The 25,859-nt window shown below is 41.8% G+C and overlaps 1 protein-coding gene across 3 annotated transcripts in view; it reads left to right on the plus strand.

Moving 5' to 3' along the window:
- B3GALNT2 (beta-1,3-N-acetylgalactosaminyltransferase 2) overlaps positions 1 to 25,859 on the plus strand; it is a 61,919-nt gene that overhangs the window by 14,738 nt on the left and 21,322 nt on the right. For 2 of the 3 annotated variants that reach the window (XM_043596262.1, XM_043596261.1), the window contains exons 2-5: positions 192 to 339; positions 8,582 to 8,682; positions 12,570 to 12,763; positions 17,551 to 17,646. In XM_043596262.1, coding sequence (XP_043452197.1) covers positions 192 to 339; positions 8,582 to 8,682; positions 12,570 to 12,763; positions 17,551 to 17,646 — 539 coding nt within the window. The remainder of the gene's footprint in view (positions 1 to 191; positions 340 to 8,581; positions 8,683 to 12,569; positions 12,764 to 17,550; positions 17,647 to 25,859) is intronic. The other variant, XM_043596263.1, reaches the window with a different exon arrangement.

Raw genomic sequence — 25,859 nt, forward strand, 5'->3', positions numbered from 1 at the left:
CTCTCTCTATCCTTCCCCTGCTCACACTCTCTCTCAAAAATAAATAAACATTAAAAAAAACATTTTTTTCTTTGTATTCCTTTGTATTTTCTACACATATGAGCATACGTTCTGTAATAAAATTTTTATGTTACGTGCTGAACTTAGTAATTGGCAGAGGACATTTCTAATTCATTGTTGCTTATTTCTAGATCAATTGGCCTTATTTCCTCCATGGAAATCTAGTCACTATGATGTCGTAGTTGGTGTGTTGTCAGCTCGCCATAACCATGAACTTCGAAATGTAATAAGAAGCACCTGGCTGAAGCATCTAATGCAACATCCATCGTTAAGTCAACGGTAGGTCTGCTTAGTCGGCACCTTGCCCGATGTACTGAGTAAGAGTTGTGAAAAACTTCTTTGGGGATGGTCAGAGATGCTAATTTAGGCCTGTGGCCTTTCTCCCTGGGAGAAATGGCCATTTCATTTTGCCTTCCCTCCATGTAACTGAGTCACGAAAGGAAATTTTTCTTAATATTTATTTAGTTTTGAGAGACAGAGCAAGTGTGCACATGAGCAAGGGAGGGGCAGAGAGAGAGGGAGGCAGAGGATCCCAAGGGGCTCCGCATTGACAGAAAGCCCGGCGTGGGGCTCGAACTCATGAACCACGAGATCATGACCTGAGCCGAAGTCGGACACTTAACTGACTGAGTCACCCAGGTGTCCCACAAAAGTAAATTTAGCTGAGGCTCTTAGCCAAAAGATAGTTGGGGGAGACTATATTCATTGGTTAATATACCTGCTATTTATAGATACCTAGTTTGTTTTATTTTGCTTTGTTTCTGCTTTGATTTAGAACAGTAATTTGTAAAAGGTTCTAGTCCAGAAGAGTTCTCTGCTTAGACAAGTTTGTGTGTGTGAATATGCTTTTCGCTATCTTCCCAGAGACGCACTTAGTTTTTTTCTGTTCTGTGGTCTTTTTTAGTTGTGTGATCTGCAGTGTGTGTGGTATGCCATGCTCTTTTTCCTGACTACCCTTCCAGGGTTGACCTTTGGTAGCACATCTGTTGATATTAGATGGCTTAGTTATTGGTTAGGAGCCCAAGGCCTTCGTCTTCTCAGGGAGACCAGCCTCTGAAGTTACAGAGTGAGAGGCTAGTGGAAGAGAAGCGTGGGAGGTTGAACTCTTAGTCATGTGAGGACACTGAGGTGATGACCAGTTCTCAAAAGCTCTCTCAGGATTGCATGAAGCTGGCATGTTTGGGACTGAGTAGCTATACAACTGCAGAATTTTCTTATCATCGGCAGTGAACATTTGCAGATTTCCTATCTTTTTTTTTTTTTTTTTTTTTTTTTTTTTTAATTTTTTTTCAACTTTTATTTATTTTTGGGACAGAGAGAGAGAGAGCATGAATGGGGGAGGGGCAGAGAGAGAGGGAGACGCAGAATCGGAAGCAGGCTCCAGGCTCCGAGCCATCAGCCCAGAGCCCGACGCGGGGCTCGAACTCACAGACCGCGAGATCGTGACCTGGCTGAAGTCGGACGCCCAACCGACTGCGCCACCCAGGCGCCCCCAGATTTCCTATCTTATGCACAGCAGCTTTCATTCTTTTTAAGACCAGTTTCTTTCATTCATGATTTCAGTGATAATAGAACCCATTACCTGGCAAATGAAAGGCCTCAGACTCGTCACTACTAATCAGAACCTCCTCTAAAACCTGTACTTCCTACGTAGTCTTTCCCATCTCGGAGAATAATGACCCCTGGGTGCCTAAGGGGCTCAGTCAGATGAGCGCCCGACTTGCCGAGGTCATGATCTCGCAGTTTGTGAGTTTGGGCCCCGCGTCGGGCTCTCTGCTGACAGCTTAGAGCCTGGAACCTGCTTTGGATTCTGTGTCTTCCTCTCTCTCTGCTCCTCCCCTGCTCACACTCTGTCTCTCTCTCAAAATAAATAAACATAAAAAAAATAATAGTGACCCCTCTCTGCCAGTTGCTCAGACAAAACACCCTGGTGATTGTGTAATAAATGGGGGAGTAAGTCCCCCTTATGGGTATTTAATTAAGGATCACTCCAGCATGACCACGGAAGTTACACTGGGAGAGGTGTATGAAATTAGATTTGTTTTTTTAATATAACAATGAAAGACTTTTTTTAAAAAAATTTTTTAAGCTTATTTATTTTGAGAGAGAGAGAGCATGAGTTGGGGAGGGGCAGAGAGAGAGAAATCCTAAGCAGGCTCTGCGCTGTTAACACGGAACCCAAGGTGGGGCTTGAACTCACAAACCGTGAGATCGTGACCTGAGCCAAAATGAAGAGTCGGATGCCCAACCGACTGAGCCATCCAGGCTCCCCTGAAATTAGATTTATTATACTCACGAGTTCTAGAGAGGGAGGCACAGTATGCTGCACAGGGGTCCATGCAGGAGGAGCGTCCAGGAAGCAGGCTTGGCCAGGCAGGTGAGGAACCGATAGAGAGTGGGGCCCCATGGGCACACGCCTTCATGGGGGGTCACTGTGGAGTACAAGCAAAAAGTGTGAGAGGGATTTCATTGTCGTGTTAAAATGTCACTAGGTCAGGGCGCCTGGGTGGTTCAGTCGGTTGGGTGCCCGACTTTGGCTCAGGTCATGATCTCACAGTGTGTGGGTTTGAGCCCCGCGTCAGGCTCTGTGCTGTCAGGTCAGGGCCTGGAGCCTGCTTCGGATTCTGTGTCTCCCTCCCTCTCTCTGCCCCTCCCTCTCTCCCTCCCTCTCTGTCTTTCTCTCTCTCTCTCAAAAATAAATAAATATTCAAAAAAAAGAAAAAAGGTCACCAGGTCAGTCAGGAGAGGGCAAGAGGGAGAACTCTTGGCAGGGACCAGCCTTGTCACTCTGCCGTCGGGTCACCTGAGCACAATGCTCATAGCCTGTTTGTGAGGATGTTGAGGCATCAGGAAAATAGAAGTTTTAAAAATAAAATGTTGTTATCTTGATTTCTTCTTTCTCTCACATGCCACATCCAATCCATCAGCATCTTTTCTTGGTGCTACCTTTACGTCACCTCCAGAATCCAGCCTCTGACCACCTTAACCGCTGCTCTCGGCACCCCAGTCCTCTTACCATCAGCCCACCGCTGCCTCTCACCTGGATGATTGCAGAAGCCTCTATCTGAATTTCCCGCTTCTACCTTTGATCCTCTGTATTTTATTTTCCATACAGCAGCCAGAGTGCTTCTTTTAAAATTAGTCAAATTGTGTCAGTTTTCTGCTCCTACGCCTCCTATTGATTTCTCTTCTCAGAGTGAAATACTAAGTCTTTACTGTGGCCTTTGACCTTATCTAGATATACTTCCCCTACAGTGGTCACCATCACCGTGGTTCAGTACACTAATTGTGCTTCTGCCTCGGGGCCTTTGCACTTACTATCTCCCCTGTCTTTATCACTCTTCCACTGGATATCCTCATGGTTCCCTGGTCTCAGGTTTTTCAGATCTCTGCTTAGATTAGATGTCACCTTAGCAGCCCCATATTAAATAGCACCCAACCCCTTTCTGTATCTTCCCGTACTTGACTTTATTTTTCTTTCTAATACTTATCACCAACTAACATGTTTATTATATTTAGCTTTATATATATAAAGTGTTTGTCTTTCTCCGTTAGAATGTAGTTTCATGAGTACAAGGACTGGCTTTTTTCACTGATGTATTTCTGATACCTGCAGCCTAACTTGGCTCAGGGGAAGGCACTCAACAGCTATTGAGGGAATGACTCAGAACTAAATGTCATGAGGAAAATTGACCTTCAGATATTCACCAGTAATTAATTTGTCATCATAGCATTCCTGCTTTAAATTTAGTAGGTTGGTGATTTGTTTTATAAAAATGATGGGATAGCTGTATAAAAATAGATATTAGCCCAAACTCCTTCCTGGGGCAGAGTAAGTTTATGGATCTAGTAAGAGTATTTAAGATGGCTTTAAAAAACTAACTTGGTAAATATAATTAATTAGCAAATTTATTCATTTCTGTGTGTACTTTTATTGTAATCTTTTTATTTTTGAGAGAGAGAGAGGGAGAGGGAGAGTGCTTATGAGTGGGGGAGGGGCAGAGAGCGAGGGAGACACAGAATCCGAGGCAGGGTCCAGGCTCTGAGCTGTCAGCACAGAGCCCGACATGGGCCTCGAACTCAACGAACTGTGATGAGCTGAAGTCAGACGCTCAACCGAGTGAACCACCTAGGCACCCCTGCACTCTTATTTTAAATGCTAGTTGTTTATAAATGGTACTCTGCCTTAATTGGCCATCAGGAAAAGAAAGTGTTTGCATTTCTGTGGCTTACTTTCAAATCTTGCATTTCACTGAAGGAGCCAGACTCCACATATATTTCCAGGACCTTGTTTAATTACAAGCCTTTGTAACAAAATAAATAAGTTGTCAACTTCACAAGGTATCTTCTGCACGGAGGTAGTGTACTGTTCGTGGAAGAATATAAAGATAGTCACAGTGTAGCCTGGGTCTTTATGGGGGAAGTTTAATGGAAGGAAGTAGATGTAATAGTGTAATAAAATGTTAGATGTGCTGTGATATAAAGAGATAGAAAACAGCCTGGAGTGTTTGGGAAACCCCAAACAGTTCCATGTAACTGGAACACGTGGGGTAGGGGCTTGTGGGCAAGAGTGAGGTGAAGCGCTGGGGAAGGAAAGAGAGGCGGAGAGACAGGGATGGTGAGGTAAAGAGAGCAGGGCGGGTGTGGAACCAAGGGGTGGGCAGCGGCCGGGTCACGCACAACAGCCGTGGGGACAGGCCGAGGGGCTGAACTAAAGCGTGACCTTCGAGGAAAATGACGTCAGCAAGTGGGGGGGAGGAGGAGGAGGAGGACTGCTAGCTTTTAACATGGAGAATAGCGAAAGCATCAGTCGACACGAAAAATGCCAGATGAGAAGAGCAGGTGTCATGGGAAAGAAGTCCGCTGTGGGTATGTTGAGTTTGTGGTAGCTCCTGGCGGTGGTGTGCTCATAAGTGTTTACCAGCTGGCTCTCTGAGAAATGAGTATGTTTGTATGTACATATATGTTTCCTGTAAGTTTTGTTGATATAAAGGATGTACAGCACACAAGTGACAGGATAACTTGTATGATACTCTTTATTACAAATGCCGTGTAGCCAGCAGATTCTCCTGTGAATGCTTTTATTGTTTTAGACTTGACGTATGCTTGCAACTGACAAAAGAGTGTAGTTCTGACATAAACGTTCCCTTTAAGTTAAAGAGTAAAACTGAAGTGACAACTGAGGTATGTGCCGGAAGTTTACTCTCAGTCAGTAGAGTCCACAGCTTCTTTGCTGGATCAGATAATAGGTTTTGGACAGTGGAAGAGTATTTCCTCAATTTTTTGTGCCATTCACAGTGGGATGGCTACAAACACATAGCTTTTGTCTTTTAATTTTTATTTACTTATTTTTAATTCAAGTGTAATTAACATACAATGTTACATTATCTCAGGAGTATGATAGAGTGGTTCAGCAGTTCCATTCAGTACTCAGTGCTCATTATGAGCAGCGTGCTCTTTTTTAAAGAAAAAAAAATTTTTAAGTTTATGTATTTATTTTGAGAGGTGGGCAGTGAAGGAGAGAGAATCCCAAGCCGGCTCCGCACCAGCAGCACAGAGACCGATGCGGGGCTGAAACTCACCAACTGTGAGATCATGACCTGAGCTGAAACTAGGAGTCGGATGTTTAACTGACTGAGCCACCCAGGCGCCCCACGATAAGTGTGCCCTTCACCTATTTCGCCTGTCCCCCCTCCCCACCTTCCCTCTGGTAACCACCAGTTTGTTTTCTCTAGTTAAGAGTCTGTTTTGTCTTTCTCTGGCTTACTTCACTCAGCATTATACTCTCTAGATCCATCCATGTTGTTGCAAATGGCAAGAGTTCATTCTTTTTTTATGGCTCAGGGATACCGCATTGTATATCTATACATCTCCCTGATCCATTCATCTATCGGTGGCACTGGAGTTGTTTCCATGGACTGATACTGGCTGCGGTAAACACAGGGATGCACATATCTTTTCAAATTAGTGTTTTTGTTTTCTGTGGATAAATAGCCAATAGTGGCATTCCTGGATCGTATGGTAATTCTATCTGTAATTCTTTGAGGACCCTCCACACAGTGGCTGCACCAGTTCGCATTCCCACCAACAGCGCACAAGTGTTCCTTTTTGTCCACATCCTGGCCAACACTTGTTTCTTGTGTTTTTGATTTTAGCCATTCTGACAGGTGCGAGGTGATATCTCATTGTAGTTTTGATTTGCATTTCTGTATGGTGAGTGATGTTGAGCATCTTTTCATGTGTCTGTTGGCCATCTGGATGTCTTCTTTGGAAAAATGTCTATTCATGTCTTCTGACTATTTTTAATTGGATTATTTGGTTTTTTGGTGTTGAGTTGTGTAAGTTCTTTATACATTTTGAATACTATCCCCTTATTGAATATGTCATTCGCAAATATCTTCTCCCATTCAGTAGGTTGCCTTTTTTTAGTTTCATTGATTTTTTTCCTTCATGGTGCAGAAGCTTTTTATTTTGGTGTAGTCCCAGTAGTTTAATTTTGCTTTTGTTTCCCTTGCCTGAGGAGACATATCTAGACAAATGTTTCTATGGCCAATGTCAGAGAAATTACTGCCTTTGTTTTCTTCTAGGAGTTTTATGGTTTCAGGTCTCACACTTAGGCCTTAAACCATTTTGAGTTTATTTTTGTGTATGGTATACGAAAGTGGTCCAGTTCATTCCTTTGCATGTAGCTGTCCAGTTTTCCCAGCACCATTTGTTGAAGAGACTGTCTTTTCCCATTGGATGTTCTCACTTCCTTTGTCATAGATTAATTGACCATATAATTGTGGGTTTATTTCTGGGCTCTCTATCCTGTTGCGTCGATCTGTACAGACATGGCACATTTTTAAGTTTAATCTGCATTAACTTTTCCTCCAACATTTACTTTTTTCCCCCTCCCATCACTTAAAGTCAACAAAACAATAAATAAAACCCTTATTTGTAGTGTTTGCTACCTTCCATGGTGTAAAGACTCTCACCGTGACCACTTTGAACTAACTAATGCAACATCTCTGAACATAGAGTTGGGGAAGGTATGTATTAATTAGCACACCATTATATTTCCGCCACATGGATAGAATAGATAAAAATAACCTCAAGAGCATAGATAACAGTGAAATAATTAAGAAATGATTAACTCAGGTATTTTCTTTGTTTTTAATGTAATGTATTAATTGTAAGTTTATGTAATTTAATAAAGGCCAGGCTTAATAACCAGCCCACAGAATTCCCAAACATTTAGCGGTTGGCTCTCTCAAGCCAGTGGGCACAGGCTCCAGCACCTGTCACCTGTAGGCCATCGAGGTGAAGGTGTCCAATGAATATAGGGATCTTTTACTTAGAAGATGGGTCCAAACTAGAGACGCTAATTCAGAAATCATTCTCAAGCCAGTTGAAGCCTCAGGAGTAAACCGTGTCGAGGGAAAGCAAGCAAAAAAGAGCAAGAAGAGACAAGGGCAAAGCCCTGCTTTAGTATCTCCCCTAACGGACAAGCTGGGGAAGAAGAGCCAGTGAGGGGACTGAGCCGACTGTGTAACAGAGGGGAGAGAGCCCTGTCCAGAGACCAGCGCTATCGAACCACAGGTTGAAGGGTTGAAAAGCATCTGTTGATTTAACAGCGAATCGGTGGCTACATTGGGGTAAACATCTCAGTGTAAGTGTTGGGTATCGAAGTTAGAATCTCTGTTTTATAAAATGAGTGGGACATGAGAAATTAGAGCCTGCAACTTTAGTTAATTCCTTTGTGGGACTGTAAAGGAAAGGGTAGAGACAAGGAAGGGATGGCAGGTATACAGAAATTAATACCAAGACTTCGTCGGGGCACCTGGGTGGCTCAGTCGGCTAAGCGTCCAACTTTGGCTCAGGTCATAATGTCATAGTTCATGAGTTGGAGCCCCACGTGGGGCTCTGTGCTGACAGCTCAGAGCCTGGAGCCTGCTTCGGATTCTGTGTCTCCCTCTCTCTCTGCCCTTCCCCCGCTAATGCTGTCTCTCTGTCAGAAATGAATAAACAATAAAAAAAATTAAAAACAAAAAACAAAAAACCACTTCATCGTATTTATAATGTGTAGGGAAGGGACCACACGGTACAGGTAACCGGCGAAGAAAGGTGTAGGAGAGGACCTCCTCTTGCATAGACAGACTGATCTGGAGCAAAAGGAATACCTTCTGACATAGAAGGAAGCAAGTCAAGAAGATTGCAGACAGAGATATGTTTGTGAGTCGGGGCATGAGAAACTGGCTTTACTGTAGTTGCTCATAACTGGTTTGAGCGTCTGCTGGCAGCCAGGCCAAACACTCAGACTTGCTTTAAAACAGCACGACAGTAGAGGGCTTACGCGGAAGTCACTTGGTGGCTGGCGACTTTTGGGTTGCTGGTTCTTTTGCTGGACTAGAAAAGGAAAGTTGGAATGAATCGTCATAAATACTTGTGTCTCAAAGCAAAAGCTCTGATATGGGTGTGAGAAACGTGTGTGTGCAAAGTAAAGATCAGTATCTGATGTTAATGCCAACGTCTCTCTCAGTGTGCTTGTCAAGTTCATAATAGGTGCTCGTGGCTGCGAGGTGCCCGTGGAAGACAGGGAAGACCCTTACTCCTGCCGACTGCTCAACATCACGAATCCAGGTGAGTTGTCTTTTTCCTCAGCCCTGTCACTCCGTGTACAAGTCTGGTGTGGACGAAAAGCTGCTAAGCTCCCTAGCCCCGTGGTCCATTTTTATTTAGCAGACTAAAATTCAGCTTTCATCCAAGTGTAGCTTTCATCTTTTTTGACAGTTGACTGATCACTGTTGGTATCTGTGAGGAGTCTTTATAGATATACATAACTTCAGGATCCAGGAGAGTTAGCTGCTCAGCGTGATTCAGATGCATCTGGAGATTCCTCACACCTAGATAAGTACTGAATAACAGAATCTTGAACTTGGAGATAACTGCTCACTTCACTGTCTTGTCGAGTTAGAGTGACCTTGGTACAAATACTGAGAATCGGCTTTCTCTTAGGATTATTGTCTAAGCTTCTGCAAAAGAAAGAAATGGCAAAAAAATTTAAAAAAAAAATTTTTTTTAACATTTGTTTTGTTTTGTTTTTTTTTTTAATTTTTTTTTTTTCAACGTTTATTTATTTTTGGGACAGAGAGAGACAGAGCATGAACGGGGGAGGGGCAGAGAGAGAGGGAGACACAGAATCGGAAACAGGCTCCAGGCTCTGAGTCATCAGCCCAGAGCCCGACGCGGGGCTCGAACTCCCGGACCGCGAGATCGTGACCTGGCTGAAGTCGGACGCTTAACCGACTGCGCCACCCAGGCGCCCCAACATTTGTTTGTTTTTGAGAGAGAGAGAGAGAGACAGAGTGGGAGCAGGGGACAGAGAGAGAGGGAGACACAGAATCCGAAGGAGGCTGTAGGCTCTGAGCTGTCAGCACAGAGCCCGATGCGGGTCTTGCACACATAAACAGTGAGATCAGACCTGAGCTCAAGTTGGACGCTTAACCAACTGAGCCACCAGGTGCCCCCCAAAATTTTAAATATGAGTAATATTTCGCATTCCTTATAGTTCAAGATTTCTGGGAGTTCTAATGAGGCAGAGAGATGGTCCTGATTGGGTTCCCTTTGTTACCAGGGAACCGATTTTAGGTAATTGTGGATTGTATAACAGTTTATCTTTCTTAATCCACATTTCGTATTTTCAACTGTGTTTCTAAGGAAGATTAAACTTTTCAGTCTTAAATGTGCTGATTATGACTTCTGGTATTTTGAGATTTGTCAAACCTGTATGATTATATACACCTCGCTTTTATAGGTAGCGATAGTTAAGTGTGTGGGCTTTGGAGTCTGGCTTCATGGCTTTAAATCTAGGCTCTGCCTTTTCTAGGTGTGACCTTTGATCAATTATTTACCCGTTTTGTGCCTCAGTTTCCTTTTTTTAATGTTTATTCATTTTTGAGAGAGAGAATGAGCGAGCTGGGAAGGGGCAGAGAGAGGGAGACACAGAATCCAAAGCAGGCCCCAGGCTCCGGGCTGTCAGCACAGAGCCCAACAAAGGGCTCGAACCCACAAACCATGAGATCATGACCTGAGCCAAAGTCGGATGCTTAACAGACTGAGCCACGCCACCCAGGCGCCCCGTGCCTCAGTTTCATCATCCATAAAGTGGACATGAAAGTTCTTACCTCATAGGGACTGACTGGATGAAATAAGTTGGTATATACGTATAATATTTAGAATAGTTCTTGGGACGTAGTAGGTAGTTAATTTTATTTTAAAGAACCTGCCTTTTATAAAGTTCAGTTTCAATCAGCTTTTTAAATAAATTGTACCATATTTTCAGGTCTGTAGCGTAAAGCAGAGGTTTCTTACTCCCAATCTTTTAGTTAATGTTGCAATTACAATTTCATGGGCAATTGTGTTTCTTTTGAGAGAAGGTCCCTTCGCTTGCACTGTAGTCCCAGAGGGACCATGAGCCTAATAAAATGTATTACCGATGATGTAAGAGTAGCCTAGAACGAATTACATTTGAAATCCAAAACCAAATCAAATTTTTAAAAATCTCACCTTAAATTAACCAGGCTTTTATTATTTTAAGGGTTACTATTCATTAATAGTAAAAGAATGGAGCTGTCGATTAATAGAAGATGTTCACGTATGTAATACTTAGCTTACAAATTTTTAGAAAATATGAGTAACTAAATTTATATTGAATCTAATTTTATCGTTTTTGATGACTCAGACAGCATTTAGGTTTATTTTAATACCTTAAGGTCATCATGAGCACTAATCATTATCATGGTACTCTGGCTGTGTAGAAGAGTTGAATAATAACATTATCAAAGCAACATAGTTTCCTGTGTCTAGGTAGCCTGAAGTCCAAGGTCCATCTGTTTTAAATAGATATGTAATTATGTTGTAATATGCTTAACCTGTTGGCCTTTAACATACATGCTTATATTTTGAATATCTTAAATTTACTGAGTGTATGAAAAAGAAAAACTTCTGCCATCATCCAGTTTATTTAGCGTCTAGACTCCCTGGCCAGTGTTTGCCCAGCTCATGATAAAAAGTGTATCCTCCCTTTTCACCCTCCTGCTCACGTATGTAATTGGGTAGGAGCAATTGATTCCACTTAGTCACATTTTATTGAGCATCTGTTAAGTATAAAAGAGCATTCTAGAAATTCTTAGGTAAGGATCCAAATGATCCACTGGGTGTCAGAAGAAGACTGAATTTCTATTTAACTGAAAATAAAATGTAATATTTATAAAGACTGAGCACACTGGTAACAGTAATATATGTGCATATTTTGTAAGTAAATATATGAGTGTGTATACAAATGTGTTTCACTGATGGGGTTGTGTGAGCAGCAAAATTGGAAAGCCACAGCTCTAAAAGATACAAAGGACTTTGAGAAAATCTTGTAGAATAGGTCTTTATATTGCTTCACAAAATGGCACCGATATTCTCAGCCATGTGAACTCCTTTATGTAATTGGGCCTGATTCATTTATGGTAATTAAAAATGCTATTTGAAAAGGACAGTTTTTGGCTTTGATTTAGACCAGGGAGTGTAAAGTGCACTGAGTTCAAAGTCAATAAACCTGAGGTTGATTCCTGGCTCTGCCACTTTCTGTGACCTTGAGTGAGTCACAGAAATCACCAGGCCTCAGTATCATAACCCACGATGCCAGATAATGCCATACGACGTAGCAGTTGTGAAGATGTAAGCGTGATGGGGCCCGGTGCATGGGGTGTGATGAAATGCTTATTGTGTGTGATGTGCTTCTCTTTTACCAGTATTGCATAGGGTTTTTCAGTGTTACTGGAAGTGATTTCAAGTACTTTTGTCTTACGACATCACAAGTATTTTGTTTTTTTATTTTTTTTTTATTTTTTAGTTTTTTTTCTCATGTTTATTTACTTTTGAGGGAGAGAGAGAGAGAGAGACAGAGTGCTAGTGGGGGAGGGGTAGAGGGAGAGGGAGACAGAATCTGAGCAGGCTTCAGGCTGTGAGCCGTCAGCACAGAGTCCGACGCGGGGCTCAAACTCACGAATCGCAAAATCATGACCTGAGCCGAAGCCGGGTGCTTAACTGACGGAACCACCCAGGCACCCCAGCGACATCACAAATATTTTAAATTGCCCAGCAAGAAATAGGAATTTTGGAATTTGCAGAGCAAGACTAAATTTTCTCATTATTTATGAGTGCATTAGGTACTGTTTTTAATATCCCTGTTTATCCAACCTTTCCTAATAGATAGATGCCTTTGATAATATTCCTCTGTGGCATTTGGACATATATATGCCCACACGCGTATACAAAAACTTACTAAAGTTGTTCTGATGATTAAATATTTTACCAAGATGTGGGTGAGAACTTCATTCTTAAATTTCAAAATAAGTTTGTTTTTGTTCCTGGAAGCAGCCATATTTCTGGAGAGTTTTTTTAATTACTGTCATTTGTGAATTATAAGATTATATTTCTTTGGTTACGTGAAACTCCTTTTCTCCTTACATCCTTAGTTTTGAACCAGGAAATCGAGGCATTCAGTCTTTCTGAAGACACCTCATCAGGAATTTCTGAGGACCAGGTTGTCAGCGTGACCTTCCGAGTCCTCTACCCGATTGTTATTACCAGTCTTGGGGTGTTTTATGACGCCAGCGATGTGGGTTTCCAGAGGAACATCACTGTCAAGCTTTATCAGGCAGAACAAGAGGTATGCACTGTTTTGGGTTTTTTTTTTTACAAATTTCCCCCAGTTTTCTTTTTAAAAAACACCAGCTTTTTCCTCATGGCATATAGCAGATTGGGAGACTACATAATTACCTGTGGTTGGAAGACTTCCCTTACTAATTGGATACACGATAGCATAATATATTAATATGCTGGTTTGGGAAGAGAATACCAATGGATAATAAACGTCTTGTATCTAGAAAAGAAAAAAATTGGACCAGATTAGAAATTCCCAACCGAAAATCCCCTAAAGCCTAAGGAATTACAAAAGTTGATAGTGAACGTAAAAACTTTGGGACTCTGAGGTATAAGCGAGTATTATCGTCTCTGTTCCAAGCCTGAAAGTCTGTCGCTATAATGCAAGGCTGACAGCTGCTTCAAAGGTCTTTTGTAATGAGGATGTAGAGGGAAGGAAAGTTTAAAACAGCTGGGCTTACTGTGTTCCTGATATGTGGGGAAATCTGATTTGTTCACAGAGCATATCTGAAGGAGTATGTCAGTGAGGAATTGCATTTGAAAAGATCCATTTGTGGGTTTTAAACTATAGAAATCTTGGCGGAATTCTACAGTGAACACCCATGTATCTACCTCATTTCTACAGTAGTTAATATTTTGCTGCATTTGCTTTATCATGTACATAGTTGTTTCTCGATCTTTTTTTTTTTCCTTACTGAATTTCAGAGTCAATGTCAGGCATCAGTACACTTTGGCCCTAAACACTTCAGCATACATGTCATTAATTAGACTTTAATGTTTGTTTGTGGTTTTTAATTTTTATTTGTTTACTTTTTTAAAGTTTATTTAAGAAATCTCTACGCCCCACATGGGACTTGTAACTCACGACCCCGAGATCAAGAGTCACGTGCTCTTCCGACTGAGCCAGCCAGGCACCCCTCAGTCGGTTTAAACTGCATAAGGTTGTGTAAACCAAACTCCTGTCCCCTTGTCCCTTTCCTAGAGGTAGCCTTTTTTTTTCTTTTCTGTTACCATTGACTAGTTTTGCCTCTTGTAGGATTTTATATGTAAATAGAATCAAAAAGTACTCTCCTGTGTAAGGCTTTTTTCACTCAGCATGTTTTTGTAACCCACACATGTTCTTGTAGGTATCAGTGAATTTTCCCTTCCCTTTTACTTTTTTTTTAAGTGAGCTCTATGCCCAATGTGGGGCTTGAGACCTGAGACCAAGAGGGCAAATTCTGCCAACTGAGCCACCCAACGCCCCATCACTTTTCCTTTTTTTTTTTTTTTCTGAGTTGTATTCCAGCAGTATGTTTTCTGTTCTCCTGATAGTGGGCATATAGAATGTTTCCAGGGTTCTTATTTATTTTTTATTTCGTTAGTGGGATGAATTACATTTTTTGGTTTTGAAATGTTAAGCCAACCTCCTATTCATCTTGGTCAACATATATCATTTTTTTTTTTTTTATGTTGCTAGAAATTGTGTTTCTTGAGGATAGCATGTAGTTGGGTCTTCCTTTTTATCCGGTCTGAGAATCTCTACTTTTTTACATGGAGTGTTTATCCATTTACATTTAATGCAACTCTTGAAGTGGTTAGATTTCTGTTTTTCATTTTACTATTTGTTTTCTGTTTGTTCCACTGTTTTTCATTTCTCTGTTCCTCTTTTCCTGCCTTCTTTGGGTTTGAATATTTTTTAGAATTCCATTTTAATTTCTCTGTTGTCCTTTCAGCTACAGTCTTTGTATTACTATTTTTGCGTGTGTGTGGTTGACGGAAAGACTATAATACACATCTTAAACTTTTCTTTGTTGTTAAAATTAATGTGTACCCTTTCATGTAAAATATAAGAACAATACAGCGTTACAACTTTTGCTTTAAGCAGCTAAATGTGGGAGCGCCTGGGTGGCTCAGTCGGTTAAGCATCCGACTTCGGCTCAGGTCATCATCTCACCGTTTGTGTGTTCAAGCCCTGCATCAGGCTCTGTGCTGACAGCTCAGAGCCTGGAGCCTGCTTTGGATTCTGTCTCCCTCTCTCTCTGCCCCTCTCTGGCTCGCACTGTCCCTCTATCTTTCTCTCAAAAACAAGTAAACATTAAAAAAAAAAAAATACAGTTAAATGTGTATGAAGGTAATTTAGAGAAGGTATAATCTTTTATATTTGCCCACACACATATTTACCTTATCCGGTGCTCTTCATTCCTTCCTGAATATTGAAGTTTCCTGAATATGCAAGTTTACTGGTAATGAATTTGCTTAGTTTTCATTTTTCTGAAAATGTTTTTATTTTGCTTTTATTCTGTCCCCCCCTCCTTTTTTTCTTATGGAATATTTTCTGGATATAGAAATTATGGATTGATTTTTTTTCTCTTCAATATTTTTAAGATGTCAGCTCAGTATTTTCTGGCCTCCATTGTGTCTGGTGTTCAGCCAACTAGCTTTCATACTGCCCCCGGGAGGATATATGTTATGTGGTTTTTGCCTGCTTTTCCTGGCTGCTGTGAAGATTTTCTCTTTATATTTGGTTTTAAAAGCAGCTAGATTGTGTTGCACTTTGGTGTGGCTTTCTCTTTGTGTCTATTCTGCTTAGGGTTTGCCAACTTTCTTGAATCTGTAAGTTTGTCTTTTACCAAATTTGGGAAACCTTCAGCCATTACGTCTTCAAAAAATTTTGCTCAACCCCATTTCTCCACTGATTTCGGGGTTCCAATTACATGCATATTAGAACTTTTTTTCTGTTTTTCAGATTTGACCATTTCCATTAATCTGTATTCAAATTCACTGACTCTTCTGGCATCTCAAATCTGCTGTTAAGCCTTGCCAGTGAATTTATTTTAGATATTGCCCTTCTCAGTTCTAGAATTTCCCTTTAACTCTCTTTTGTAGTTTTATTTCTCTGAAATTTCCTGTTCATTCATATTTGACCATATTTTCTTTGCAGCTTTGACCTTAGTTATAATAATGGCTTTAAAATACTGTCTGTTTATTCTAGTATTTGAATCATGTTGAAATCTGTCTCCATTGATTATCATCTTTTCTCTTGAGCATGGATAACATTTTCCTTGTGTATCTTTTCTCAAGTAACTTTGGATTATATCCTAGATACTGTGAATAATTCATTGCAGGATCTCTGGATCCAATTATATTCCATGCAGAGTGTTGATTTTTGTTTTGTTTTGTTTTGTTTTGTTTTCGGCAGGCAGCTACATTGGCTGAGAGAGACTTTAGACTTTTTCTCCTTTGCAATGGGCAGCAGCTGAAATCTCTGTTCAGTTCTTTGGGACTTTGATGGGCTACTTGGATTCCGTTTTGAATGTGGCTGTCATGATTCTGAGTCAGCCACAGATTTGGGCAGAATTTATATGAAGAATTTAGGATTCTCTCTTTTTGACCCTTTACTTTTCAGGATTTTCCTCACTTTGTAGCTGGTGTGTTTATCCCAACTCTGTCCTTTGATTTTTTTCAACCAGAATAATGGCAGTTTTTAATTAGAATTTCTAGTTGCCCTTGCAAGGTGTGCCTTCAGACTAAGAACCATTCAAAAAATGTTTTTTTTTTTAATGTGCCATACTTCCTAGTATTGATTTTCCTCCAGTTTCAGCCTGTTCACATTCCAATGCCTTCAGATCATTTTTTTTTTTTTGGTTTTGTCCAGTGTTCATAATTGTTATCTATAGAATTGTTATCTATAGAAGAACTCAGTTTTCTTAGACATCAGTAAACTTACTTTTGTATTATTTTGAAAGTTAATTGTTAGTAACAGATACGGGGTTAGAGAGCAACCAGTAAATATGTAAATCAATTTAAGATTAGATTTATTTTTTTTGCATTTTGTCCTATTCCTGCCTTTTCTTTTTTTTTTTTTTTTTTTTTTTTTAATTTTTTTTTCAACATTTATTTATTTTTGGGACAGAGAGAGACAGAGCATGAACGGGGGAGGGGCAGAGAGAGAGGGAGACACAGAATCGGAAACAGGCTCCAGGCTCCGAGCCATCAGCCCAGAGCCTGACGCGGGGCTCGAACTCACGGACCGCGAGATCGTGACCTGGCTGAAGTCGGACGCTTAACCGACTGCGCCACCCAGGCGCCCCTATTCCTGCCTTTTCTAAAGAATCTGTAGTTAGTGAATGTGCTTAATTACATAAATGTAAGCAGGAGGGAACAAATCCTAATGATTCCAGCCATTATGATTACAGTGAGAGAGCTTTATGAAATGACTCAGGTATGGGAGTTTATGTTTTATTGTGGTTAAGTTTCACTGATACAAAAATTCAAAACACATAACTAAAACAGCAGGTCTCTGGATTCCACTGTTATCCTGATCTAGAAATTAGGATTACTTTCGGATTTTTTTAACATTTTTTTAAATGTTTATTTATTTTTGAGAGACAGCATGAATGCAGGAGGGGCAGAGAGAGCTGACACACAGTATCTAAAGCAGGCTCCAGGCTCTGAGCTGTCAGCACAGAGACTGATGTGGGGCTCGAACTCAGGAACCGCGAAATCATGACCTGAGCTGAAGTCGGATGCTTAACCAACTGAGCCATCCAGGCGCCCCTAGTTAGTGTTTTAGAACTTCATGACAACTTTCGTTATCTTAAATACCTATTTAATAACCACGATTTCACTGGAAAACGCAAATGATGTCTAAATGACAGGAGACCTGTATTAACTGTGGCTGGGCCATCGAGAATTATGCTGACCAAGACAGAAGATGTTTGCAAACTTGCTGCAGATGTACTAACATGAAGTCTTTTCTTTTTGTTTTTTTCCTATTTCTTGCCTCCTCCTCCCCCTCCCCCCCATTCGTAGGAGGCCCTCTTCGTGGCCCGTTTTAGTCCTCCGAGCTGTGGTGTGCAGGTGAACAAGCTGTGGTACAAGCCTGTGGAGCAGTTCATCTTGCCCGAGGTATGGGGGATAAGGAAGAGGCTGTGATACCAGTTCAGTCCTTCGTAGGCCAGGTTACGTTCTGCAGAGACAGGCACTCTGTTTTTTGTTGTATGAGGACAGCTCTCCAGAGTGTAGGTGAAGCTACCACAGTGCGTGTATTATGTACGGAGATGTGGCTCTCTGCATCGGACTGCCACGGAGCTCCAGGATGCCCCGGGGGCTGCCAAACCACACTCTTTGGAAAGCATTCATGTTACCATGGTTTATTTAGCAGAGTACGGCATGACTGTTTTAATGCCAAAGGATAATAATAGGTACGGGCTGATGGAAACACCAGATGCAGACACTATTTGAATAAGTCAGGTAGTTTACTTAACCTAAAGATGGGGGTGGTGAGTGCAGACAGGATAATTGCAGAGAAATCGGCCACAATTCCAAGATGAATAAAGCTCTCCAGGTTATGGAACATGTCTGAAAAGAGCTGTCCCCTTCTAGATCCTTCTAGGTCCAGTCTTAAGCACATGTGTTCTAGAGATCCCCTCACCCACCTGCCAGGCGCCTCATCAGTCCTGCGGTGAAGCCACAGTTTGGCTGCTGAGCCTTGCACCGTTGGGCACGAACAGATCGCTCATCCATCAGCCTCAGCCTTTCCAGGCTGGTTCAGTCTGTTCTGAGTCCATTCCTCAGTTCAGTGCTTTGGAACCACGGTAGGGATCAGTTTCCCAAGCATCTCCGGGAGTCACTTTAGATCTCCCGTAGAGTTCATGCCGCAACGTCAGAGGCGAGCTAAAACGTGGACGCTAGACAGCCGATCGGTTCTGCGGGCTAACCAAGAGACATTTTCCTACCACTGGTCTTGTGGGTTCTGTTTACTTTTGCAACACATCTTACAGTACGCTGTGGATCTTTCGAGTTAAGTACAAGTAGTTGGATCTATCTATGTAAATTCTGTAGATGTGAAAGGGATCTCCTTCATTTCACCTGTACATGAACTTCTGCTTAAAAACATTTTACATAAAAGCGAAACTAAAATGCACCGGGAAAAAATTTCCAATTTCTCAGTGTTACACAACAACCAGTAGCAAGCATCCTCATGCTCCTTCCTCTTTGGTGTACGTAACGTTATTTTCTTAGAGTAAGTTGTTGGTTTGGACTTCCTACGAATTTTTGAGGCATACGATTTCTTTCTGGAGGGCAGCTTAGTAGTTTGTATCAGTTTGAGTCATCATCAGCATTATATGAGAATGCCTATTTTCCCGTGTCCTTGTATTCCTTCTAATTTCATATATGAACTTTTTTCTTTGTTACATGATGTACCGTAAAAGGTATCTTCTAATTAAGAGTAGTGGCTTAGCTATGCTACGTATTAGATCTCAGCTTTTGAGGAAGCCATTCTTTGGTTTGTGTTTATTTATTTGTTTTTTAAAATTTTTTTTAATGTTCTTATTTTTGAGAGAGCACAAGCGGGGGAGGGACTGAGGGGGGACAGAGGGTCTGAAGCCGGGCTCTGTGCTGACAGGCTGACAGCAGCAAACCCGATGTGGGGCTCGAACTCACTAACCGTAAGATCACGACCTGAGCCAAAGCCAAGAGTAGGATGCTTAACCGACTGAGCCACCCAGGCACCCCTGACCCCTTCCTCTTAAAGAGTTTCTAAATTTTGCCACCATCAGCAGTTTGAGCCAGATAATTCTTTGTTGTAGGGACTGTCCTGTTCATGAAAGGAACATTGGGCTCCTCGCTTATAGCACGGAGCCTGCCGGGGATTCTCTCTCTCCCTCTTTCTCTGCCCCTCCCCTGCATGCACTGTCTCTGTCTCTCCCAAATAAATAAACTTTAAAAAACAAAAAGAGGAGGGAGTCACAGTGTGGGGCAAAGAGGAAGAAAATAAGCTTTGATACTTCAGGCTAATCAGTTTTATGGAGTCTGGCCCATTATCTTGGTCAGCTGGAAGGAATTAAGAATTTTTATTAGTCCACAAAAATTACTACTTTCTGTTAGAATGAATGTCCTTGTTCTTTGGAAATACATGTTGGATGTCATGATGTCCACATTTTGTTTTGAAGTTTTTCAACAGCAAACAACAAAAAACTGCATGTGTAAACAGACATAAAGCAGATGTGGCCAAATGTTGACGCCTGGTGAGTCTAGGTGATTTGGGTGTTAATTTCAACTTTGCTGTAGCTTTGAAGTTTTTCAAAATAAAAACTGGCTTGAGGTCAGGATGGTGATCTAGCAATAGGCACTAAATGTTGGGATGGTGAGTGGCCATCTTAGTTAAGATTTAAAAAAAAAAAAAGATTTTTCATCTCCATGGCCTGGTGATCCTTGTCACTTTAAGGTTCAAGCAAAATTGACTTTTTACTTTTCACTACTTGTAAGTAATATTTTTTTCTTTTTTTTTTTTTTTCTTTTTTTTTTTAAATTTTTTTTTCAACGTTTATTTATTTTTGGGACAGAGAATGAACGGGGGAGGAGCAGAGAGAGAGGGAGACACAGAATCGGAAACAGGCTCCAGGCTCTGAGCCATCAGCCCAGAGCCTGACGTGGGGCTCGAACTCCCGGAGTGCGAGATCGTGACCTGGCTGAAGTCGGACGCTTAACCGACTGCGCCACCCAGGCGCCCCTATTTTTTTCTTTTAAAACACGCATGGGACGCCTGGGTGGCTCAGTTGGTTAAGCGTCCGACTTCGGCCCAGGTCATGATCTCACGGCTTGTGAGTTCGAGCCCGTATCAGGCTCTGTGGTGACAGCTCAGAGCCTGGAGCCTGCTTCGGATTCTGTGTCTCCCTCTCTCTCTGCTCCTCCCTGGCTCACGCTCACACATTCTCTCTCTCTCTGTCAAAAATAAATCAACTTAAAAAAAAAGTTTTTAAAGCATGCAGTTATTTAACAGTGGCTATACCTCGTGGTGAGGAGGTAGGATTATGGATGACTTTTATTTTCTTCTTTTTGTGTATTTTCTAAGTGTTCTGTAATAAATACATATCAGCTTTATAAAAACAAAACACTCTTTAAAAATTCTGTCCTTTTACACAAACTCCTGTTTTTGTTGAAATCACGTTTAATTGTGCATAGATACTCATTTTTGTTGCTTCAAGCCTAATTAGGCTTATTAACACAGGAAAAACGATAGCGATGAATGGTTTGCCTGCATATCATCAGCACAGAATGACAGAAGAAAAACATCATTTGTGCCATTTTCGAGAGAGTAGAAGATGATTTGTTCATCATCTTATTCCCTCCACACTTGAGTCTCCTGGAGTAACGTGTCAGCAGTAGAGCTTGTCAAGTAAGCAGGTCTCCTGTAATGTCTTCATTGTGTGACTCACTAAAGCATAAATCTCAGTGGGAGTCACAAATTTAAATGGAGACTGCTATGTGCTTCTCTTAAAATATTTCTCTAATTTCGTATTTTCGTTAATAGTGGAGTTGAAACCTGAAACTAATTTCAATGAAAAGACTATTTTTGTTCACCTGAGTCACTAGAGACATAATTGTTAGCAGTTTGGGTACTTACACACTTCCTGTTTATGAAAGTTGAAGTTCTTTGGCTGTAATCATTTCTCCAGTCCGTAAGAAAATTGTTAAAGTTTTTTACAGGTGCAAAAATACTATAGATTTAAGCCCATCTGTTGGTTTGGAGGGGAAGTTAGAAACAGGACAGAAAAGAATTAACACGGAAAAGGGGTTGTAGAGAGCGTGCTAGCATTATGGGTGAGATGACGTACGAGATCTCACTTTTCCAACTTACGCCATGCTGTTTTTCCTAGCTCCTGTTTGGGTTTTAGGGCTTTTGCAGGGAATTGCCATAAACAAGTTGTTTCTCATCTGAAGAGATCCCTGGCTTTCTGATTCCTTTGTATCAGAGCCAGGAGGGCATGTGAGAGAAGCCAGAGGTAGAAATTGAGCTGTGACGTGGAGGAGGAACAGGTGCAGCAAAGGGGGAGAACACACAGCTCCCCGCTTCCCTGGTAACTGCAGGGTTGTGGAAGTTCAGCGAATGAAGCAGGATCGTTTTGGGGGCCAATGAGTTCTTCTGGCAAGTCCTCAGTGTAGTCTGCACTGTTGCTGTTGTTATCATAACCCGGTCCCGGGGGTGCCCTTGGGTGCCAACAGGAGCCACAGGAAACAGCAAGGCACATAAACGTCAAGTGTCCATTGAGCGGACAGGACAGAGAATCACTTGTTTTTGTTTTTTTTAAATTTTTTTTTAATGTTTATTTATTTTTGAGACAGAGAGAGACAGAGCATGAACAGGTGAGGAGCAGAGAGAGAGGGAGACAAAGAATCTGAAACAGGCTCCAGGCTCTGAGCTGTCAGCACAGAGCCCGATGCGGGGCTCGAACTCACGGACCGTGAGATCATGACCTGAGCTGAAGTCGGACGCTTAACCGACCGAGCCACCCAGGCGCCCCGAGAATCACTTGTTCTGTCATAGTTTCCAGATATGTAGCTTCAAGGAGAAGCGTTCTTATTTGGTCATTATAGCTCTTAGTTAGGATATGGTTCATCTGAAACTGCAGTCACTAAGATTCCAGGGACCCAACTCCAAGGCACACTTTCTGTCCTTAGCTTACCTGACTGCATCTTTCTCTTTGCTTATATGATACACGTGCTTCTGGTGAAGCCACATCCGGCCCAGTCCTTCTTCCCTGGGGACTTCATTATCTCCTCCCTCGTTTCCCTCTTTTTATTTATTTATTTTTTTAATTTTTTTTTTCAACGTTTATTTATTTTTGGGACAGAGAGAGACAGAGCATGAACGGGGGAGGGGCAGAGAGAGAGGGAGACACAGAATCGGAAACTGGCTCCAGGCTCCGAGCCATCAGCCCAGCGCCTGACACGGGGCTCGAACTCGCGGACCGCGAGATCGTGTCCTGGCTGAAGTCGGACGCTTAACCGACTGCGCCACCCAGGCGCCCCTCGTTTCCCTCTTTTTAAAAAAGATTTTAAGTGATCTCTACACCCAAGGTGGAGCTGAAACTCACAACCCCTAGGTTAAGAGTCTCACGCTCCACCAGTGGAGCCGGCCAGGTGCCCCTCTCGCTTTGCTCTTAATCGTTCGGATTTGATACCCAGCTTTCTGTTTGTTTTACTCCTTCTTCCAAGGCAGACTCTATCCATCACCACCTGTTTGCTAATGGCTCTTAAATCCAACTATAGCCCACATTTCTCTTAGGTACATACTTCTGCCAACTGGACTTCTCCACGTGAATGTCCCAGGGGCATTCTAATGGTGATGTCATAATAGTAATAATATATACAATTTATTATTATTATTGTAATATCATCTCCATCCCATCTGTTCTCCTCTTTCCCTGTATTTTCAGTATTGGGTACTAGTATCTTTTTTCCAAGGCACCCAAACCAGAATTGTGGGATTTATCCTCAACTCTCATATCCAGGCACTCACTAAATCCTATCAGTTCTTCTCCTGAACAGATCTGGTATCAGTTCTTCCAAACTTTATCACTATTAAAGTTTTAGAGGAAAGTACACCGAGGGCAAGAGACTATTTTGCCAGGAAAAAGACACATGATTAACCCAGAGCAGCCTCCTGTTGCCAGGGGTGTCACAGTTAGCTCACGGGTCTAGCCCTGACCTTCCGGTTAGCTCACTCAGAGATGATCAGATTCTCACTGAGTGACACTGAATAAATTCACAAAAGACCAGTTTGTAAACCAGAATGTCCATTCATTCGACTTGAATGGGTGTTAGCTTATTTAATTTGAAAGTCATGACCCCTACCTAGGGATCTCCTAACTGGGATCTCAGGCACCAAAAAACCCAAATCTGAACGGTGCTTGCTTGGTTTGATCATTGAATTCGATTACAACAGTGGGACGTGGCTCATTCAGGTAGGATGTGATAGGATGCTTTATATCTTCCAATTCCTGTGTCTTTCTCCCACTGGACATTGCTACATTGCCAGATTTCTCTCTTCACCAGCTTTTTTGGGTTTGGCCACTCGATACATTGTTTTAAGGTATTGATTTTACCAGCTTCAACCCCAGAGCACATCTCAGTTATTAGAGACATCGTTTCCTTTAATGTAAGCATTTCCTTCAGCTCAGAAGCCAGTCTTTTTTTTTTTAATGGAGATGTAATTGACATATAACGTATTGGTTTCGGGTGTACAACATAATGATTCAGTACTGCAAAATGGTCTCACTAAGCCTACTTCACGGCCATCTCCACAGTTCCGTTTTTTTTTTTCTTATGTTGAGAACTTTTAAGGTAGACTCTCTTAGACATCTTCAGTTACACATTACAGCATTATTAACTGTGGTCACCGTGCCGCACATGATTACATGCCCAGCACTTATTTATTGTATAGCTGGAAATTTGTACCTTTTCACCCCCTTCTGCCGTTTTGCGCATCCGTCCAGCCCCTGCCTCTGGCAACCACCCGTCTGTTCTCTGCATCTATGAGCTCAGTGTTTTGTTTTTGGCTTTTTAAAAAAAATTTAGGTCCCACATATAAGTGAAATCATACGGTATTTGTCTTTGTCTAACTTACCTCACTTACGCATGATGACCTCAAGTTCCATCCATGTTGGAAACGGCAAGGTTTCCTTCCTTTTTATGGCTGAATAATATTCCTCTGTGTGTGCATGTGCGCGCATGTGTGCGCATCACATTCTCTTCATCTGTTCACCTGCGGACACTTAGGTTGCTTCCACGTCTTGGCTGTTGTAAATAATATGCAGTGAACATGGTGGCGCAGGTACCTTTTCAAGTTAGTGTTTTCATTTCCTTTGGATGAATACCCAGGAGTGGAATTACCGGATCGTAGGGTAGTCGTATTTTTACTTTTTTCAGGACCCTCCATACTGTTTTCCACCGTGGCTACAGCCACTGTTTCCCTTTTCTACACATCCTTGTCAACACACTTGTTCTATTTGTCTCTCTGACGGTAGTCCCCACTCTAACTGGTGTGAGGGGATAACCTCATTCTCTGACGGTGAGTGATGTGGAGCATCTTTTCATGTATCTGTTGCCTGCATGTTGTCTTTGGAAACGTGTCTGTTCAGATCTTCTGCCCATATTTTAATTGGATTATTTGGAGTTTTGCTATTGAATTGTAGGAGTTCTTTATATATTTTGGATATTAACTCCTTGCAAATATTTTCTCCCATTCATAGGTTGCCTTCTCATTGTGTCGATGATTTCCTTTGCTGTGCAGAAGCTTTGTGGTTCAGTGTGGTCCCACTTGTTTATTTTTGCTTTTGTTGCATTTGCTTTTGTTTCAAATCCAAAAAATCATCGCCAAGACCAGTGTCAAGGAGCTTACTACCCATTTTTTCCTAGGAGTTTTATGGGATCAGGTCTTATGTTCATGTCTTTAACCCATTTTGAGTTGATTTTTGTGTATAGTACAAGGTAGTGTTCTAGTGTCATTCCTTTGCACGTGGCTGTCCCGTTTTCCCAACACCATCTATTGAAGAGACTGTCCTTTTCCCCCATTGTATATTCTTGCCTTCTCTTCTGTAAATTAATTGACTGTATGTGTGTGGGTTTATTTCTCAGCTCTCTCTTCTGTTCCGCTGATCTTTGTGTCAGTTTTTTGCCAAAACCATGCTGCTTGATTACAATAGCTTTATAATATAGTTTGAAACCAGGAAGCATGATGCTTCCAGCTCTGTTCTTTTTTTTTTTTTTTTAATGTTTATTTATTTGAGAGAGAGAGAGAGAGAGAGAGAGAGAGAGGGAGGGCAGGGGGGCAGGGGAGGGGCAGAGAGAGAGTGAGAGAGAGAATCCCAAGCAGGCCCTGCACTCAGCACAGAGCCTGATGTGGGGCTTGATCCCACAAACCGCGAGATCATGACCTGAGCCGAAATCAAGAATCGGACGCCTAACCAACTGAGCCACCCAGGTGCCCCAGCTCCGTTTTTAAGATTGCTTTGGCTATTTGGGGTCTTTTTGGTTGGTTTCATACAAATTTTAGTATTATTTACTGTATTTCTGTGAAAAAGCCGTTGAAATTTTGGTAGAGATTGCATTGAATCTGTAGGCTGCTTTGAGTAGTACGGACATTTTAACCACATTAATGCTTCCAGTCTATGAGCTTGAGTATTTTTCCATAGATTTCTGTCTCCTTCAGTTTCTCGGAAGGCAGTCTTACTTGTTCTCGCCTGGACTCCTGTGATAGTTCCCCTTCTCCCTGCCAGCCGCTCTGGGGCTGTGCTGCTGCCGGGGTGACCTTTCTAAATCGCAGCTATGACGTG

Source organism: Prionailurus bengalensis, chromosome D2 (assembly GCF_016509475.1).
Source record: "Prionailurus bengalensis isolate Pbe53 chromosome D2, Fcat_Pben_1.1_paternal_pri, whole genome shotgun sequence".
Lineage (NCBI taxonomy): Eukaryota > Metazoa > Chordata > Mammalia > Carnivora > Felidae > Prionailurus > Prionailurus bengalensis.